The 22233-nt window shown below is 36.6% G+C and overlaps 1 protein-coding gene across 8 annotated transcripts; it reads left to right on the plus strand.

Annotated features, from left to right (window-relative positions):
• The first annotated feature begins 616 nt into the window (after positions 1 to 616).
• LOC126278254 (protein HEXIM1) lies at positions 617 to 20149 on the plus strand. Of its 8 annotated transcripts, none has more exons than XR_007550679.1 (5): positions 617 to 702; positions 6588 to 6706; positions 6863 to 6944; positions 9726 to 9849; positions 19872 to 20149. XR_007550679.1 is itself a non-coding variant. In XM_049978255.1 (5 exons), exon 1 carries the CDS (start codon positions 837 to 839, stop codon positions 2034 to 2036), a length of 1200 nt encoding a protein of 399 aa, XP_049834212.1. In that variant the 5' UTR covers positions 709 to 836; the 3' UTR covers positions 2037 to 2038; positions 6588 to 6706; positions 6863 to 6944; positions 9726 to 9879; positions 19854 to 20149. The 8 variants fall into 8 exon arrangements, 5 of the variants coding, with proteins under 5 accessions (XP_049834212.1, XP_049834209.1, XP_049834210.1 ...); XR_007550677.1 differs by having other exon boundaries at positions 662 to 761; XR_007550678.1 differs by having other exon boundaries at positions 698 to 784.
• Positions 20150 to 22233: the final 2084 nt, after the last annotated feature.

Here is a 22233-nt window from a genome sequence, read left to right on the forward strand (position 1 = left end):
CCCACGTGACATGGTGCAGCATACGTAGAATATTCTGTTGGACAGGAATTAACAGAACTTAATGGTAATATTTTGTGGGATACAGAATATAATAATATTATCTAGATACATTGAAGAATGCCACAAAAATTAAATACAATTTGTTTCGCAATACAATAATTTAATGCGAAACAAAATATTTATATCGGAGATATATGAACTTTAATAATTTTATCAGAACAATAAAGCCAGTTTCATACAGAAATAAATTGTGTGCGTCGCCCTTCCAAAGTTATCCCTTAGTGTCAATTTATTTTACGAAATACAGACTGTACGTCAAAATGCCATTATATTCATAAGACCTATATTAATTTCTATTTCAGATGAGTTGAAGTATTAGTTTTATCTACGTTAGATTCTCTATAATGTAATTTGTGAACACTTTATTCGTCTTGCAACTTTTTAATTTATCTACAAAATATATGCAATTTCTTACTATTGTTGAATTTATAGATCATTTACGGTAATGAAATGAAATATAAGTTTACAAAAGACATGTAGGCAATGTTTTTTATATGCACGCAGTCGTTTTAGGTAGTTTGAAATCACGGCTTTTACGGTCGACTATGGAAGATTTAGAAGGCTGTGGTTGGCAGCGCTGGGCATGAAGAGGCCGGTTTAACGATCAAGCTGGCGCTGTGCTGGTTATGTGGGAGAGCTTAGGTAAGATGGCGATCGGAGTTCGGTGAGAACGGCAGACATATTTGCTGCTCTTGCGTTTAGTGAGTTTCGCTGTCGTTTATTGGTAAATTTCATTGTTAAAAATTTGAGAAACTGTTCCTTTTAACTGTTTACAAATGTCTGGAGGCGTTGCAGTTGCAGAATCTATTGCAGAAGCTTGTTTGAAAATTGAACCGAGTGACGTTGCGCGTCGTATTGAAAACCTCCCCGATATGCAGTCGACAGACGCGCAAGTGGATGGCGGGCCAAAGGAAGAAGACACCGCTAATACAAATGGTGAAGGTACTGCATTCAGAAAGCGAAAGAAGACTCGAAGAGGAAAGCCGAAGAGACGCAGGTTGAAACCGTATTCACGTCTTTGGCAAGATGATAAACAGCGTTCGACAAATAACAGACGATCTAAAGTATATGCGTATGGACAGCCAGAAGCGCCGTTTAACACGACACAGTTTTTGATGGCGGATCACGATCTTCAGGGATTGGATGACCATCTTCGAAATGTCCCGGTTGTACAACGACCACCAAGAGCGCGAGATTCGAGTTTTAGCGTGGATTCGGAGGATGATTATTTTTATTCCTCGCCGGAAGACGAAGGCGAATTTCTTAGTAAAGAATTCACAAATACTTATGAAGATCTCCACGCAGAAAGGATAAGTGCTATGTCGAAAAATCAACTGATTCAAGAATGTCTGATGCTGGAGGAGAAGGTTGAAATGTTGGAGACAAGAGTGAAATCTCTTGAAGGCAACCGGGTTACGAATCAGGTGAGCGCCGACAGTGTATCGGAAGAACGAGTGGCGGATGCAGCGGAACTTGAAAGGTTACAACTCGAGAACGAACAGTTGCGGAGAGAGAACGATCATCTTAGAAGGGAGAACGATCATCTTCGTTCTTATATGAAAAGAAATTCTTCGACTGTTTCGTCTGTGGATTCAGAAAGTGATAGTTCATCGTCTTCATGCTCAACAGGCAGTGATTCTTCGGAAAGTGAACATGAGATGGAAGACTGTGAAGAGACTGATGCAGTGAGATTCGAAAATGAAGAAATCGATGCCACTGGCCGCGAAAATCCGGAAAATGTTCAGTTTGACAAATCGACAGCTGATGTCCCTATTAGTCCGGCACATGAGGGGACTGCAGATATGAGAGAGGAAATTGACAGTGAAGAGCACAAAAATTCAGACCAAATTCAAAGGAATGGTAGTTCGTTAACAGAAGTGTTTGCGGCAGAGCCCGAGCCAGAAACTGCTGTACCACAAGGCAGCAGTTCTGTCCGGCTGGAGAGTAGCGAAATGGACAGTGAAGAAAGTAAATAAGTGTAAGCTTTCAATATTTACATATTGATGTTCTTAATCTGACTGAGAACTACTAGTACTGCTTTATCCGGTGCATCTTGTTTTCCAGTAACGTTTTGATTGTCAATGTTTTGTTAGCGAAAGAATAGTATTAGATTCTCAGAGTACTGTGCTTTGTGACTTTAATATGGTTAGATTTTAATCAGTCTTACCTCGATTAAAGGTAAACCATGGAATCTCTGTTAAATATTGTCCCCTTAAAGTATTTATCGCAACAAAATTGCAAGCGTTAGCAGAAGACTGAGCTGAGGGAGAAATTCATTTATGACTAGTAATAGTACTATCAAAGTTGGTTCAAATGTCGAAAGTTTCGTGCAAGCCGCAGCAGTTGAAAATTTGCCTGGTGCAAAGTGTCTCCCTTCGTCGTTTTATTCAGTCGATAATATTTATTAAAGTTTCTGAAGCGAATTCAATTTTTATTGATATCTATGAGAGTTTTGATTTGCGTTTTATTCTTTACTAAATTTCACCAAAACTAAAATTAGCAGCCTCGAGACTGGAGATGAAATTCGAAAGATATCACTAACACCAGGACATCATATTTGTCAGCGTCATACTACGATAACGTGTTCATGGCTCAGAATTTGTTGTAGGAGAAACTCCTGAAACGGCTCCAAGAAACGCCGTGATAAGAGTATAAAGTGTTTTATAGATGAGGAATATTGCATTTATTCTATATTTGTATAATGTGCTTCTAGAAAGTCATATTTGTCTCTTTGTACATATGTTAGTATTATTTTCACTGTAACATTATTGAAAATATACACCATTGTAAATAAGAAGCTACACTGATACCACTGTTAAAATCCTTGAAATTCTAAGGTAGGTTTTTGTTTTCTGCAAAATTTTAAATATATATCGGTTTGAAAGATAGGCTATTTATTCTTTTTTTATTTAATGTGACTGTGAAAGTAGTTGGATTGGATGGCTGGCCATTTTGTGTGTGTGTGTGTGTGTGTGTGTGTGTGTGTGTGTGTTTTGACATTTGCTTGTTTTTACAGTACAAAAGTTATTGTGTAAAGTTAGAATTATTGTGTTCAGTTGTGTGCTTTTCTGATGTCGAAGTCCAATTACCTACATAACATAATATCATAACTCAGTCTTGCTTTTGTACAAATAATGCCTGAATGTACTTGGGAGTCATCGGGCACATAACTTACGAAACACCTGTTAATACTGCCCACTGAAAGCACATAATCAGATTACTGGAAATGTAATACATGTCCATGCATTAGACATGTCCTATTTTGGTTTAGTGAACTGTAGGCAGACTTTCCCATCAGACATTTTATACAGCAACTTAAAAACAGAAGTTTTGATAACTTATTTGTTGTTCATCAAAATTATGGTCCTACTGTGACTTCAACATGTCATTCTCTTCAGTTTGTGTGAAGACGATTGTGCAAATGAGGAGCTATCTATGAAAACATTTGTATGACCTGTTTTCAGCATTTTTACCTTTTTAAGTTTCCTATAACTTACACTAGTCATCACATACTTTGTATGTAAAGTGTCACTGATCATGCTTTAAAGCAGGTGATACCATCAAATTTTTTGAAAGATCATATAATCAGAGTAGTTATTAACTTAATGTATTACAAATTCAGCAAGATAATCATGGAGAGTGACAATTGTATTCTTTGCCTCTTTTAGACTGTTTACTTTAGTTTTATTGTTAGCAAGTATTTGAGCCCCATATTGATTTATGCAGTTTATAAAACTTTTTTAAATTCTCCCAATGAACCAAGTAATTCAGTTGTCAGAGTTCATTATACAATGACCTTTCAAGAAGTTATTAGTGTCAAACAGGTGAAATATTTTAATAATGGATAGGAATTGAAATATTGTGCGAATATATTCTCTCGTATAGTTTCAAATCAAATACTGATAGGTTTAGGCAAACAGATGTTTTGAGGTGGGCAAAGAGTAGAGGTGACACATAATGGACAGTTGCTGCTGTTGATAATTGGAAATTTGTGTATTTTGATACAGAGAAACATATTAGGTAAGGCTTGATTTGTTGGTGTTTAAAGCTTGAGATAGGCGTGATTTTTGGTAAGCAAATAACTGGAAAAGAAAAGCAGTTCATTGAAGTGTGGAAAGGAGTGAGAGAATTGTCTTGCTTTCTTGGTGGAACTGTATAAGATAAAAGGCTGCTCTTTGTTATTCATATTACTTTTAAGACACATCTGCAATATTTTCAATGTATAAATGGTAGCAATTATGTTTTATGGAAATTCAAATATTGTAGAATTAACTCACAGGTGTGTAAATGGTATTTTGAAGATACATACACACAATCATACATAAACGTGGACCGTTTGAAATACATAGATATCTGTAATAATGATGTATTTTTCATATTTGATTTTGAAATATATACATATATATATCACATGTCGCATTTCAGTGTTTTTTGAGCCCCCAGTATTCCAGATACTTTGCAGACAGGAAGTAAATGGGTAGTGCAGGTTGGATGTCCCTACTGCAACTAGATTTTGGTTCTGATATAAAGTTAGTTGTGTAAGTAGGTAGTTACAAGAGAAACTAGTGTAAAGAAAACTTTCCAAACTGTGCTAAACAATGATTAAATAAATATATTTCCATAACTTGTGCTATGTTGAGGTGACATTTTATACCAATATACAATTTAGCACAAAATTTGAAGAGATTTTTATGTTAGGAAGAAATGGGTGTGTGTTCTTATGGTAGGCCTTGTAGTGGTCCCTCGTGTGCCTTACCTGTAATCTCTTGTATTTGGATTAATTGTTGCAGGGATGAATGGTTTTTCAGTTAGGTATCAGTGTAATGTCTGGACTCCCCAAATTCATTTACTCAGGAAAACTTGCTTCTAGAAGCAATAAATATAAATCAGCGCATTCATAATTGAGGTGGCAACCATGATTCTTTTTGTACATAAGTGTCTGCAAGGGTGGCAGGAACAAATGTGGATGTTTGTGCATACAGCTTAAACCAGAGTCTCGAGTTCTGCTCTTGGCTGATGTGCAACAGTTCACATGGATTCTGGACATACTCTTTAGAGTAAATAAGTGCAAGGCTAATAATGTTTTAAAATATTAATCTGCTGTATACATTGACTGCTGACAACTAGTTCAGATCGACGGTATCTGTTGATTGACATAAAACTAATGAAATTCCCTATATATATGCACAACATGGTCAACTAATGATCTCTGTGATCAAAACTAGTTATCAGCTGTGAATATTATTTCTGTAGCTGGTTTTGGTGGATTGATATGTGAAAAATGTTGGAATGGTAAAATATGTCGGAGTTATATGTTCACAAATTCAAGGAATAATTATAAATGTAAATGGGCCTTGTGAGCCAGAATTTGTCGGATTATCTTCCATTAATATTTGCAGAATACTTCTTTCTGGAGAAACAAGCATGTCTATTTTTGCAGTGCTGGTATCAAAGTAAATAAACCATGGTTACTCGTGAAAACAAATGGGGTATTTACACAGATTATCTTTAATATAATTTGATTAGAAAATGCATCAGTTTCGTATTGGGTTGTGTAGGTCAGTGTACTCTTCCAAAGCACATTTGAGAACAGACCTTGTAACATTGTTCAAATGGCTCTGAGCACCTGTAGTCATCAGTCCCCTTGTAACATTGTATCTGAAAGAAATGGGAGATTAGGTAGGTATTGTGACAGAAAGGTAGCGAGTTGGTAGTGATAATAAAATAATTATTTTCCTATTCCTCAGAATTAGGAGGCAGCTAGTTTGGTAGACCCGTCTTGGGCTTGCAAAAATTTATCCTCCTCTCCCGACTAAGAACGAACGAAATGCAGTACCACTCTGCCCAAGAAATTACATACAGAATAAATGCTATTTGCACTAAGTTTAATAAGTAAAAAGTTCTATTATGGTGCTCAAAAGTTTTTTTAAATTTTACAAATCCAAAAACCTTACACATTATCATTGTGCATCTCATCATGAGAGAACGGTCATTTGCTCCCCTTCAGAAATAGCTACACACTGGAATTCTGTCCTGAGCCCAGTGCTTAGTCATGGAGTAAAATCTGACATAGGAGGAATGTTGTTATATAATAAGCCAGTAGTTGCCCTATACAAACATTGCTTTTACCTGTTATAAAACTCTCTGCATTGTATAAATGTTAAGTTTAGATGGCACACTTCATGTATAAGCTTCATTTCTTATTGGTTTGTCTTCGAAGTATTGCAAATTTATATTGGGTTATGGGACACATCAGTTTTAGTAACATATGGTGGGGGGGGGGGGGGGGGGGCTAAAATGTTCATAGAGGTATTGACCAGTCAGTATTAAAGAATGTTGTCAATGGATTAGCTGCAATTTTGCCCAGTATGTATTATACAACTGTCTTTTTCTCCGTAAGTTAGTCTTGGATTCTACGTGCTTGCTGTTAGATTAAGATGTTTAAGAAAATTTATTTAGCATAACAATCAGACTAAAAAGCCCTGGTATCTGTTTCTACTAATTAAAAACACAATCTTCATTCTCAGTGCTGTAGGTCATCAGGAGTTGAGGTACTGTGGCAGATACCATAAAGGATGAGGGGGCCTGGAGGTGATAATGCTAATACGACATGGCTTCCCATAGTCCTGCATTTCTGCTTGAAAGTGTAAGTTTTCCTAAAAGTATATGTGAAAAACAAGGTTGTATTATAGTTTGAAATGAATTAAAAAGTTTGTAGTTAGGTACTTAATTGAAAAGGTGATACGAACATTGTATGTGTTTGAGTGAATTTTCCAGTGATATGTATGAATTACATTTATAGGATCTGATTAGTATTCTGAGGGCATCATGAAGGTATCTCAGCAATGGTGAGATAGTTGGAGGGTCTGCAGCATACACTACAGGTAAGCACATACTGGGTGTTAAGAACAAGTTTTTTTCCTGGGAAGTGGTGTATGCTGTATGTTAAATTTTGATGACAGTTAACTTAATGGAGAGAGAGATAACTGTAGGTAGCAGGTAGTAATATTTTGCAAATAAATTATGGTGCAGAGGAAAGTCAGTAATGATTAAACATCAGTAGACAAAAAATTTCTTTCTTATTTCTGAAATTTCATTTGCAAATGACAGTTCACATTACACAATTATTTAAAGACTGGTCAAAATTAGGAAAAGTTGAAATCAAAAGAAAACATCGTTTATATTCATAGAATATTTCCTATATGCAATGAAAGATATTTTAAGGTAATAGTTTCAGTGTGGCTCTTGAAATACGTTTCTGATAGACACATCAGAATTGTCCGAAGAACAGCCACAAAACTGGAAGTATTTAAAAAATTGACAAAACTGAATGGAAGAGACTATTAAGTAGCTGCTGGTCATTTGCCACTCCATTGTTACCGCAGTAACCAATGCTGTTATTTTGTGTTGTTATATTGGAAAAAAATTGTGTTTATAGCAGGGGACATAACTGTGTTAATAATAGATTCAATGACGGAAGAGCATTGCCATTTAAACTGTGATGAAATGTTTAAGGCGATTGCAATAACTGAAAATGGGAGAACACAAGCTGTTGCTAGGGCTCTAAATACAGGAAGAGGCTATTTTCAAGAATATGGACTCATTATCAACAGTTTGTGAGTCCAGAAGAAAGGCACCAAAGAAAACCAAGGGTTACCACTGCAGGCCAAGACAGATTATTGTGCATTGGAGTCTTGAGAGAAAGAACTTTAACTGCCAGAATAAAAGTACCTTTCAAAAGATAAGTAATGTAGTTGTTTCAACCCAATTCTCAGAAACGTGCTACGTGAAGGAGGCCTCTGTCTTTAAAATTTCCTGTTACTCGAAACAAGCAGTGGATCAGTGAGGACAAGTCCTCTTTACAGATTAGTCCCACCAGATTCAAAAACAGTTCTTACTTGTAGTTAACCAGGTAATGGAGAAGGGCTTAGAAACTTACAGCAGATACAAATTTCAAGGAGTTTCTATTGTGGTCTGTGGAAGAATAATGACCAGTAGGAAACCAGACCTCATTTTTGTAAAAGGACACATGAGCAATTAAAACATTTTGCAGCCATTGGTGTGTCTGATCACCCATGAGTACAGGGCTGAATTCCTCTATGTGCATGATAATACTAAATCATGTTACCAGAGTAGTGTTTGAATAGTTTGAAAGAGACAGTATTCAATTGCTACAGTGGTGTGCTGAGTCTTGTGACCTAAAACCCATAGAGTATCTTTGGAATAACCTTGAAAGAAATGTTTTAGAAGGTGTAGACGGCATGCACTGTCTAGTTCATCTTATTTCGTCTGCAGTAAGATGATGTCAAGCTGTATGTACCTCAAAGGTGCTACCACTTACTGATACCAAAAATTAATGGCTATTGAGAGTGATAATGTTTTATGATCTTCACAGTTCTAAGAGTGTTTCGTTAAAATTCTCGTGGTATGTTATTAAGTCTGAATCAATGGTTGAATATTGTTACAAAGCTAAGTTATAGATATGGTTCATATATACCAAATATCTGGCCAAAAAATGCCACTAACACCACCAAACCCCATATATATAACAATGCTGACCTCCATAGAGACAGGAAAAATGAGAAAAAATAATGGTATTCATGCTTTATTCAATACAGATTTGTAGGCTGAAGAAGAATGCCATTTTAAAATTTCTGTTTTTATAATTTATGCCTGTTCAGAGGAGTTGCAAAAAATATTCTTACTATAAGCATCATTTTGTTGTACAGTTTAATTAATAATGGAATAAAAATACACAGTAAATAACTGTTTTTAGAAAAACAAAACTGTCAAAAATAACCAGTGATGTCAATAGTTTTTCACTGCCTCAGAATATAAATTTCTTTCCCATGTGGTGAATGTGGATTCATTTTTTAAATGCAGCTTGATTAATTTTGACATCACAGTGGTTATTGTGTAGGCAGGCATGTTGCATTTTATAAGAGCAGTTCTGTACATTTGATCTTGATAGTTTCAAATCACTAAGCAAGCAATCCAGTAACATTGAATAGTAACTTTTTACTGTTTTCTAATTACACAGTATGATGCCCTGTGAGATCCAAAAAACAGTGGTCATCATGTGGATTTCAGTATACTTTTAACTGAGGTGTTGCATCTGCTTCAGTTTTCTACATGTTCAGTGAATCATACTTTCGTCAACTTCCTTTGATGTGCAGTGTGTTAGTACATTTACAAACAAAGTATGTTCAGCAGACATAGTATTTCACATATTCTTCATTAGACACACTTAACAGCTGTTTACAGCAACAATTGATGATAATAATTTGTCATGGTGTATTGCTTCTATGAATACATTTTTACCAGACCTAGCATACTGATCACTTGACATAGTTGGTGATAGGTGCAGTGCAGTGCAGTGCATCTGTTCCAAAGTTTTAATCAAATGAAAAGGACAGATTACTACTCACCATGTAGAGAAGATACATCACACACACACGTCTGAAAAGTGGTCTTTTCCTTGTGCCTGTTTGCTACTAAACATCTCCTCTACATAGCAAGTAGCCATCTGTCCTTTTTATATTATTATTAGTAATCCATCCAGGACTTTCCATTGTTTAAAGTTTTAATAATACTATTACAATAACCACATTTATTAGTGATCATATTGTGTAACTAAATCTTAATCCCGTCCTGTTTTTTTCCAGATCTGTCCATCCACCATTTATTCGTCAACATGGTATATGGAGAAAGAAGATTGTTGACAGATTGGACATCAACAAATTGTGATATTTCTTTGTTAGAGGAGCCATTTTTTGTGCACTGCTAATGGTATAACTGCAATTCCATTTGAAGTTGCTGGTAAAAATGTGAATTAGAATTCTCTTGATGAAACAACCTCAATGAATATTCATATGGGGCATAATTTGTGCCTAATAAATTGTAATTTAGTGCTCATTCCATGTAGGGCTGGCCAAATTTCTAATTTTATATGTGCTACTTTTCTACACAGTACTGTGAAACTGTAATGTAAATTTGCCAGTTACAAGCTGCTTTGTAGGAGCAAAATAAATATTAAATTGATGGAAATTGCAAACAGCAAACAAAAATTAAGGAAGGCATCAAGTCATCTGTATCTGACTTGCGCATGTATTTGTCGACCACCGTATGGGTGTGAGAGCACTTTGGTTGGGTTATGAGTCAGTGCATGATCGAGGTTGATAGTATATGCTCAGCTGACCTAAAAGTATCAACAGTGCGATGCATTTTCATTAGTCACCACTGTACTGGTTTACTGTAATATCACCTCGTTTTCCAATAATGGCAAAGTGAATACTGTGGATCCAGTGTGTGAGTGAGTGAGAGAGAGATTTTAAAGTATTAATAGTGAAGTAATTTCATTTTGATGATCATACTTGATACATCTTTTCACAAATATTTTTCCTTGTGTAGGTGGTATGATTCCACACCCTTTCCCCCATTGGATGTTTTGAATTGAAAGGAAAGGGGCGAAAATACATAAATGTAACTACACCAATAGCTAAAGCTTTTCCTGGGACAGTCTGTTGTTATGAAATCGAACACACTCAAAATTGTTTCATATTTGATAGCATCTGTTTTGAACATGTTCTTTCACTTACGTTAAGGAAGTACTTGCATAAACTGTTGTTGTTTTCAGTCCTGAAACTGGTTTGATGCAGCTATTGCATGCTAATCTATCGTGTGCAAGCTCCTTCATCTCCCAGTACCTACTGCAACCTACATCCTTCTGAATCTGCTTGGTGTATTCATCTCTTGGTCTCCCTCTACGATTTTTACTGTCCACACTGCCCTCGAATGCTAAATTTGTGATCCCTTCTTCTAGTCAAGTTGTGCCACAAACTTCTCTTCTCCCCAATCCTATTCAATACCTTGTCATTAGTTATGTGATCTAACCACCTAATCTTAAACATTCTTCTGTAGCACCACATTTCAGAAGCTCTATTCTCTTCTTGTACAAACTATTTATTGCCCATGTTTCACTTCCATACATGGCTACACTCCACACAAATACTTTCAGAAACGACTTCCTGACACTTAAATCTATACCCAATGTTAACAAATTTCTCTTCTTCAGAAACGCTTTCCTTGCCATTGCCAGTCTACATTTTATATCCTCTCTACTTCGACCATTATCAGTTATTTTGCTCCCCAAATAGCAAAACTCCTTTACTACTTTAAAGTGTCTCATTTCCTAGTCTAATTCCCTCAGCATCACCCGATTTAATTCGACTACATTCCATTATCCTCGTTTTGCTTTTGTTGATGTTCATTTTATATCCTCCTTTCAAGACACTGTCCATTCCGTTCAACTGCTCTTCCATGTCTTTTGCTGTCTCTGACAGAATTACCATGTCACCGGCGAACCTCAAAGTTTTTATTTCTTCTCCCTGGATTTTAATACCTACTCCAAATTTTTCTTTTGTTTCCTTTACTACTTGCTCAGTATAAAGATTGAATAACATCGGGGAGAGGCTACAACCCTGTCTCGCTCCCTTCCCAATCACTGCTTCTGTTTCATGCCCCTCAACTCTTATAACTGCCATGTGGTTTCTGTACAAATTGTAAATAGCCTTTCGCTCCCTGTATTTTACCCCCTGCCACCTTTAGAATTTGAAAGAGTATTCCAGTCAACTGTCTTTAGTAGTGGATATAATGCCATGATGTATCCTTGCCCATCTTTTGTAGTAGTAACTACAAATATTGTTCAATATAGTGTTTTTGTTTGGACATAATATTGCTGACCAAATAAATACACTTAATGTTGATTTTTGCCCTTTTCTGAATTGTTACTCCAATCAAAATACCACTGTATGAAAATGGTTCAGAAAGCAGTCTGCAGAAATGCCAGGAAAAGCTTGAAAGAAAAATTAAGGCTTAATATCAGTTGACAGTGACAACATAGCAGATAAAGCACATCCTCTGAAAGGGCAAGTTTGCAGAAGCTAATCAGCCATATACTTTTCAAAGGACCATACCAGCATTTGGATTTTATACTCATTTAATACGTTCAAAACTAGGCTTAATTTTTACATACTTGGGTATTAGACACTATTTAACTATGCAAAAGACTTTGTGTGCCTTGTCCTTACTTCTATGCCTTGCATGTACCTATGTTTGTTTGTAAAATTACATTTAGCACAAAAGCCAATTATTGTTCACTTCCACCCACTACTGTTGCATCAGCAATGAATCATAGTGCCAATTTTCTGACTTTATAAACAATATTCTTTTTTAAATGAACAAATAAACACCATTGGTGACCGAGAACTTTCCTTAAACCTTTGGTGGTCTTGGCTTGCTATACAGATGTCAGTACAAACTATTCTAATTCACTTTGAAGAAAGTGTGTTTTTTCTCTGTGTGTGTTATCAATAATACTACCTAAAAATGAAAACTTTGTTTTATCTCACATTATAAAATTACTTTTCGTATTTATAGCATCACAATAAGCTCTGAAATAAAACTTCATTTGCATTTTGGCCTCTCCAGTCCATATACACAATTGTATTACTCCACATTGTGTTTATACGCGTCAGGTTTGGCACCATAGTGTCAACGTTACAGAAAAATTGTGGGAATTTTGTGGCTCATTGTTTCAGACTCTTGTTGAACTATTAAGGAAAAGGGATGAATTATATATACTGCAGTGAGAACTAAATGTTTCTTACCACCATATATATCACTGCATTACTTCCAGGTCAAACTGTTGCTTTGTCAAACTAGTTAATATATTTATAAATTACGGATACCCAAAATGGCTAGTCATAGAAAGAAAGAAAAATGCAGTAACAAGTAGCAGCAGACTGATATGAAGAAAATGCAAGATGAGTTACAGCTGTGTGCATTTAATTTTTTCCCCCCTTCCAGATGATTTTTCCTTAAACTTAACATCGTGGGAGAATGTCTCTCACAGCATATGGATATCACTGTTTCCTTCAACCCAATCCAGTCAATTGAGTCATGTAACCCGTAATTATGTTAAGTTAGTGTTGGTGTTTGTTTATATCCACTTGCTGCTTTCTGATAAATATACAGTTCATTGCTTCTATTATTATTTGAACTTTTGTAAAGTAATATGCTTTATTAATAAAAACTACCCGATGCAAAATGGGTACAAACATAAGTAACACAATGGATGAAAATAGGTCACTGTTGCTGTCTTCATCTCTTAAAATAAGTGAAAACTCTTTCTCCCTCCTACTAACCATCTCTGGTACAAAGCTTTAGAATTCCACAGACATAAATTTGCGTTTCCCAGCTGTATAAATAGCTTCAGACAGAAGCTCATCCACGGTTAATCATACAAGTTGCTGTTAGTGCAGGGCCAAGTGATAATTGTAATCTGTGCTGATATCTGATACTGTAAATTAATAGTAATTACGTATGCACTTAGTATGACATTTTATCGTAAGCTGGTAGCTCTAGTAAGAACCAATCAGTAGAAAAAGAATGTGTCGCTCTTGCAGTAGAGAGCCAATGTTGAAATTGAAAAGAAAGTGTCACAGTAGTAGTGTAAAATTCACTGATTTACTTCAAACCATCTGTATTCCTTGTAGTATAATATATTAAAATATATTTTGCGAAAATTCATTGCAGTCACTGTTGACAACTACTTCAGTCTGAACACTGGTTTGCTGCAGCTCTGTGCTACCTTCTTCATATCTGCATAAATCCACAAGCTACATCCATTTGAACCTACTAAAGTCTTGGTATTCCTCTACAATTTTGACCCCCAACACTTTCTTTCCACTACCAAATTGACAATTCCTTGATGCCTCAGAATGTGTCCTATCAACCAATGCATTACTTAAGTGGTATGCTAAATTTCTTCTTCCACCAGTTCGATTCTGATGTAACCAGCTTGAACAGCAAGATGGAGGTATCACGACTGTCTGAAATAGATCTGTACTTCCCGAGCTACAAGTGACTCCCACAAGACAAATGCTCAAAAGAAGCCACACCCTCAAAGCGATCACCATGTCACCTTGCGGGATCCTATGGCCAACCTACCTGATTTAAGTAGGTGCTCCACTCAGAACAGCAGTTATCATTGATGCTCCATATGATGTGCATATTACTGGCCAGCTTGTGACAACTACTGCCTCGAATGTGGACTACTCTTGGACTTACTGATACTCTACTTCTTGTTTACCAGTCTATCCAGTGCATACATAATAAAGTAAGTTAGTAAGTTTAAACCTTAACAGGTTCAGTGCCTCCCCATTTTTTATTTGATCTACTCATCCCATTTTCAGCATTTTTCTGTACCAACATATTTCAAAAGCTTCTATTCGCTTCTTGTCTGAACTGCTCATTGCCCATATTCCACAGTCATACAAGGCTGCACTCATAACAAACACTTTCAGGACGACTTCCTAACATTTAAGTTGATATTAGATGTCAACAAATTCTTATTTTTCAGAAATGCAATTCTTGCTGTTGCTGGTCTGCACAAGATATTCTCTCTACTTTCCCCAATATTAGTTACTTTAATGCAAAAACAGCAATGCTCAATATACTACTATAAAATTTTCATGTCATAATCTATTTCCCTCAGTTTAATTCAATTGCACTTCATTATCCTTGTTTTACTTTTATTGTTTACAATCACTTCCCATGATGGTATCCATTCCATTCACTGTTTTTCCAAATCTCTGGCAGAATTACAGTATTATTAGCAAACTTTGAAGTTGTTACTTGGGTTTGATAACAAAAAGTGGCAGCACTATTAGAATTCATACTAGATTTTATTTATAGACGTTCACTTTATTATGTACTCAGATATAGTTGTCCCACAGCTTGATCAGCTTCCCCCACCTCCCTCCCCACACACATTTAAGCATCATACATCTTCAACAAGTCCATCTCTGCCAATGTTTCACTAGGAATGCCGTATGTTGTGCCTTACATCTTGTTGTATTATGTGCAATGAGGAGGTTCCTTCATTTTGGCAAACAGGTCATCACATGGACTCATATAGGGTGAGTATGTGATGTTCCAGTACCTGCCACTCCCACGTATGCAGGCACTCTTGCATTGGGCTCATCATGTGGAATCGTGCATTGTCATGAAGGGTGATGAGATACAATGCCAGAAGGTGCTGTCACATTCTTCTCAGTGTGGGCAAAGGTCATGTCACAAGAAATAGCAGTAGTAGGGTGCAGTGACTGACTACCCCTGGAGTACAACTTTTGCATGATTAACACATGGATGTCATAAGCAACAATAAGTCACATAACAGTATCCATCACTTTGGTACCAGCTGGTTCACAGTGCACATTTTCAGTATAAGAACCAGGTCATTTCTATTCATAGGCTGGTGTTAAATGACATCCCTACCATCCTAAAGCACTTTCACCCATCCGAACGCCATATGATATGGCAATGGTGCATCACCACACACTTAACACAATCCCCGAAATCATTGTTATGCAGTCAAACTACATACCACTTCAATCTTGAACTCCACACTTTTCCATGTTTCCTAAACAAACTGTTAGGGTGCTTGAACTGTCCTCCAGCACTTTGACATTACACACTGCAACTGATTCAAACACAGCTGTCACCACCCAGTGCACTGCTTGACCTGACCTATCAGCTGCATACAGTTTTCATGCAATCCTTCGTGTTACCGCAGTGTTGCCACTACTTTTTAGCCAACCCTAGCATTTCTCCTCTGTGACCTTTGGTTCCTTTTCAAATTGCTCCTTGTTTTCAGTTACTGCTTGCTTAGTTTACAGATAGAACATCGGGACAGGCTACAACCCTCTCACATTCCCTTCTCAACTACTACTTCCCTTTCATGTCCTCTGAATCTTATAATTGCATTCTGGTTTTTGTACAACCCCATAAATAACCATTTTCTCCTTCAATTTATTTTATCCCTCTACCTTCGGCAGAATTTCAAAGAATGTAGCTCAGTGAACATTGTGAAAAGCTTTCTCTAAGTAAATGCTATAAACATAGATTTGGTGTACTTCACCAGTTTTTCCATTCTCCTATAAATAATTTGTCATTATTTTGCAATCATGACTTATTGAACTGATCATTTGGTAGTATTCATACCTGTCGGCATGTCTTCTTTGAAACTGGAATTATTACATTCTTTCTGAAGTCTGAGGGTATCTCTCCTCTCTCATATATTGCACACAACAAGTGTGTGTGGTTTTTTTTTTTTTTCTTTTTTTTTTTTTTTTCCTCTCTCTCTCTCTCAAGGATGTCAAAAATCCTGAGGGCATGTCATCTGCTCCAGGGGCCTAGTTTCTACTCCGGGCTTTCAGTGTTCCGTCAAATTCTTTTCGCAGTATCATATTTCCCATCTCATCTTCGTCTACTTTCTATTCTCTTTCCATGATATTGTCCTCAAGTTTATTTTTCCGCTTACATAGACCTTCTATATATTGCTCTCACCCTTCAGCATTCTCTTCTTTGCTTAGTATATGCCTGCCATCTGAGCTCTTGATATTCAAACACTGCTTTTTCTCTTCCAACAGTTTCTTCAATTTTTCTGTAGGTAGCATATCTTTCCTTTAGTTGCACTTGCTTCTGCAGCCATGCATTTGTCAAACTTGTAACTATATATATATATATATATATCTCCATTCCTGCTGAGTCATTTTACACCATCTGTCACTCATTTTGTAGGCTTTTGTCAGTTAAATTATCACCTGTGTTATTCAAGAATTTCTGTTGAGCCCTATCTTTCTACCCACTTGATACTCTGCTGCCTGCATTATTTCATCTCTCGAACCTACCCATTCATATTCCCTTGTATACCTTTCCCCTATTCAGTCACAGTACTTGATGCTCCCTCTGAAACCCTCAGCAATCTCTGGTTCCTTCAATTTAATGAGGTCACATGTCCCTAATTTCCTATCTTTTTGCAATTTCTTTATTTTGTCTGCATTTCATAGCCAATAAATTGTCTGTCCCTGGGATTGTGTTAGTTTAAAATCTGGTTTCAAAATCTGTCTTGCCATTATATCTGAAACTTTAGAGGCCCACAAGATTCTTGCACGTGTACCGTTTTGTCATGATACTTAAACCACATGTTAGCAGTGATTAAATTATGCTGTAAGCAGAAATCCATATTCTCCTACTGTTTTCTATACCTTTTCCTTTTTCTAGTACAAAATTTGTCTCCCATCAAAATTAAATGTTTATCTTTTATCTAAAATAATTTCCTTTATCTTGTGCTACAGTTTTTCAATCCCTCCATCTGCAGAGCTAGTTGGCATATCTGATGGTGACATACCCCTGAGTAGTCCTCGCAAAGTCGTATTTCATATTACTGATTTATATATGTGGGAAAAAAAGAAGATAATGAAGTGATTTGCTAATTTTGAATGGTACCAATATTATGTTTTGGGAACATGGCCCTATGTCATTCTTATCTGGGTTTTCATCAGTTTCATGTACTATGCGTAAGTAATAGTGCCTGATTATAAAATAAAACAATCCACAGTGTTGAAATTAAACCTCTATGCAGCCACAAAAAATAGAAAATCGTCTTTTTTTGCTTTTGTTAAGGTTCCTTGGGATAGGTAACACTTTCAGTACACCCCCCACCCTCCCTGCTCCCCCTCCAAACTAGATTGCAAAAGTAAAAATCTACATTTAAAAAACAGAATTGTCATATATGTACTGTGTGTGTGTGTGTGTGTGTGTGTGTGTGTGTGTGTGTGTGTGTGTGTGTGTGTGTGTGTGTGTTTTAAAAAGTAGTATCCAAAGGACTTCTTTCTTTCCAGGCACATCCATTCCAATTGCTTCTTCTCATCAAGTGGCCCTCCAATGTTAACAGTGTAGTAAGCAACACCTGTGTAGTTAATTCTGTGTTGTATGGTTTCTTGTTATGAAAATCTGCTATAAATATGATGAAAGAAATCTTCTAACTTTACCTTGGAGCTTTTATTTATATATAGTTTTATTCAGACAGTAAATTTGCACCATTTCACAGGTTGTATAAAATTGTAGGACATGTCCAATGTAGATAGCGTCAGTTCATTTCTACAGGGTGTTCCAAAAGGCATGTTACAAGAGATGGTGCTTGATAGGTGAGTAGGTAGATAGGTAACATCGAGTATGCTTTGTTTGCATACTAGTGTGTCTGAAATTTGGAGGACATAGGCAGTTTGGACTACACATGCTAGGCAATGGGTAAAGGAGACTGTGTGAATTGTAGTCAATCTGACACTGTTGAAACATAGGGTCTCCAAAATGGGATCACAGATAAACAGAACAATGCAGACAAGCAACAGAGAGCATACTGTGGGTACTGTGAGGTCAGATTGTTTCATTTGATACATGACATACATAGAACTCAACAGTCTTACGTAGTCAGTGGTAAAATACAGTGCTGTCTTTTGTTCTGTAGTTTCATACTGTACATAGTTTACAGCCGTTCATGTTGCTTTCACAAGATTGGAACGAACAAAGGCAGTTGTGTACACAGTTGCAGAGTACATAAACATGCTTCTTGTGTACAGGGAAGCCCAAAGGAACTTGAGAGGCTTGCTGGTTCTATGAAGACCATTACCCCAACATCACAGACTCCCCGCACCACTTTTGCAAGACTGGATAGACATTTACAGGAAACGGCCAGCTTGTGTCCTAATGGTCACCAAATTGGACACCTGCAGGAAAGCCGTAAACTAGAGTTTGCTGAAGCTGTGCGGCAGCATTTTGCAGAGCAACTCTGAGAAAGAGTTGTCTCGCACATGACACATTCTGCATGATGAGCACTTTCATCCTGCTGAAGTCCAGAAGGCTCATGTGATAACTCATTATGATGTTCCTTGTCAACTTTTTCTGATGCCACCTCAAAGAAAAGAAAAAAAAGTAGGCAGGATCCTCATTTCATATGATGTATCCTGTTTTCTGATGAGTGCACCTTTATTGGGGACAGCATGTTCAACATCAGAAACAGCCAGGTTTGGATGGAAGAATATCCTCATGGCGTGCATATCCAAGACCACCAGTGTTTTTACTGCCAGTATGTGAGCAGGTTGCATTTATTACCATATAGCCCTGTACATCATGCCTCTGCCCGCTGATGGTCCCAGTTACCTTGTATTCTTATGAGAGGTCTTATCAGGATTGTTGAACTAGGTGCCATTGTACATCCAGCGTATCCTGTGGACCAAGCTGGATGGTGCTCTAGCACACTTAGACAGTGTTACACATGGCCACTTAAGTGACACATTTGGCAACAGATGGAGACGCAGAGGCCCAATAGCCTGGCCTTTCGCTCACCAGACCTGATACCATTGTATTTCCATTTCTGGGGTTATATGAAAATCCTGGCAAATGAGACAGCTATGGAGTCACCACTAGATCATGTGGCATGATTACAAGTAGCTGCTGGGGTCATCTGTGATATGCCAGAAATCTTTCCAGTAGTTGGAGACATCATCAGGCGATAAACAAAATGTATCAAGTTGGTGGCAGTCATAATGAACACCTTATTAAAGTGAATGAAGCTTGTGTTACAGACAGTAATGTGCATTGTGTCCTTTTCTCCTTGCCTAGCTTGTGTTGTCCAAACTGTGCACATCCATTTCCATGTTTCAGACAATTAGCACGCAAACTAACTGTTTTCAAACACAGCTTTATTAGCACGATATCCTCGAATGGTATCAACCTACCAACCACCATACCTTGTAACATACCTTTCAATACACTTTGTATGGTACATTACAGAGAAAAGATGTTACTTATGTAACATTTTTCTGATAAATGGCTTTGTGCAATTTAGGATGAGTAGAGATTGCGATTTTCTGCTGAATGCCCTGTAGTCTGTGTACTTGTTGCAGGGGACCCAAAATTGAAACGTATCAGGAGTGTCCCACAACATGGCACAAGTATGGAATGTGGGCTCAGGGGCTGTACAGAAGCAGGAAGTGGCCGCTTGGAGCAATATTTGTAAATGTATAACTCTTGTGCCATGAATAAATCCTTTCATACTTCCTTAATGAAGGATTATTGTACTATCTCCATGTGAAGTTTTTGTAATCTTTGATTTTAAGAATAAACCCTTAAAGTTTATTATATTGCCTGTATTTTTTATTAAGTAAAGTTCTATGTATTGTGATGGAATGCTTTCATTTTTGTCATGTGCAGTGCCCCTTACGTGTTATTTTTTAGTGGTGAACACGCATGTGTTTAGTTCATATTCCTTTCCTTCCACATTTAATTTTGTCTGGGTATTTCCACATGACTAAGTATAATCTACAACTTGTAATAATATATGTAGTTACTGTGATGTACTTTTAAATTTTAAATTAGCAAGTTCTGCACTACTGCCCTCTGTTGAACAAGATCTTAGATCTCTAACTAGGTGGCATTTTGTTTAGTATGGCGTGTGGAGTATGTTCAAGCGTGTTGTGTAAGCTTCTCATACTGTTTCCAAGTCCTATCTAACAGACTTTTCTTTTTTATTTGTGCATTGGTGTAGTGTTTCTCTTTTTATGAAACACTTTGGACACTCGACAGCATGTGAAAGTGAACCAAAATCAGATTTTTCTGAAAGCCTCTATTCTGTGTTGACCTGAGTTTGTTGAGACGTATTTATTTAAAACGAAATTTTTGTTACAATATTTTCTTTTATTTAAGTGTTCCTGTGCCAGATGAAAACCAAATTAATGTTTGCAGTAACATTAATAAGAGAAGGCAACCATTCATCTTTAGCTGATTCACATGTGACTACACAGAAATACTGTTCTGTTTATTGGCTTGGGAGAGATTAGAGTATGCATTTGCTTAATGATGTTATTGCATCCTTATATAATTTGTCATGAAAAATATAACGATTTGCTCTTGGCTATAATTAGTAACTCTTTCTGGATATGGGTGGCTTATGAAGTTAAATGTATGTAATTTATTACACAATTTAAAGAATCGAACTATCCAGCAGAAGAGTACCAATTTTATAGTTGCTAGAATAGCACTCAAGAGAAACATAGATAGAAGGCGACAAAACTCAGTGTATTGTAAATTTTGTGTAGCTTCCTCTTCAAGAGAGAAACAGGTTTGCAGTTTGTTCTTTCATTTCATAGACTAAGTAGGCAGTAAATTGATCACTTTTAAAGCCAATTTAAATTAAATTCACAGAAAAAAATATCCCAACAGGTGCACACACTATTCAGATTTGGCACAATTACTTGTGTAAGTCTTCCAGAATCATGATGATCTAAATGAGACATGCAATGTTCGTGATGTCAGTGATATAATAATCTGTATGTAGTGTTGCCGCAATTCTTCCACAAAACTGATACAAATGTATAATAGCAATGAAATACATCATACTGTCAATGCAATAAGTAACACAATTATATTTGGCACAGTTTTAATGCAGATGATGAAGATATTGAAGAAATGTGTGGTGAGATAATATAAATTATTCAGATAATGAAATGGGGCTAAAATGTAATTGTGATGGGAAACTGGAATTAGTAGGAAAAGGAAGAGGAGGAGTGGTAAGACAGATTTCGGAACAGGATTTGAAATTGTTAGACATTTCGAGGAGCAGATGTAGATTCTGAACACAGTTTGATAAATTAAGGAGATGGGGCCTGAATAAGTTGAAGGAACCAGAGTTTGCTGAGAGTTTCAGATGAATCATTAGGAAACATTTGATCAGAACAAGGGAAAGAAATATAGTAGACCAGGCCTAGTAGAAATACATGGATAACAAATGAGATATCGGTGAAGGGAGCAATTATAAAAACGGAGTAGAAAAAAAGGAAAACAAATATCTAAAAAATTATACTGACAAAGTTTAGCAGGAATGGCTAGAGGACAAATGTAAGGATTTAGAAGTATATTTCTTGGGAGGGGGGGTGCCCGCGATAGTTACCACCTACAGAAAAATTAAAGGAAGTTTTGGAGAAAAGAGGAAAAGCCATTTGCTGACAGGTGTGAAAATTACTGAACTGTCAGTTTAATAAGTCGGTTGCACTAATTCTTTACAGAAGAATGGAAAAACTGGTAGAAACCGATCTCAGGAAGATCAGTTTGGGTTCCGGAGAAATGGAACAACACATGAGGCAATGCTGACCCTACCAGTTATCGCAGATGGCAAACCTACATTTATAGCATTTGTCAACTTAGAGAAAGCTTTTGACAAAGTTGACTGGAATAGTCTCTTTCAAATTCTGAAGGCATCAGGGGTAAAAG

The sequence above is a fragment of the Schistocerca gregaria genome, chromosome 6 (assembly GCF_023897955.1).
Source record: "Schistocerca gregaria isolate iqSchGreg1 chromosome 6, iqSchGreg1.2, whole genome shotgun sequence".
NCBI lineage: Eukaryota > Metazoa > Arthropoda > Insecta > Orthoptera > Acrididae > Schistocerca > Schistocerca gregaria.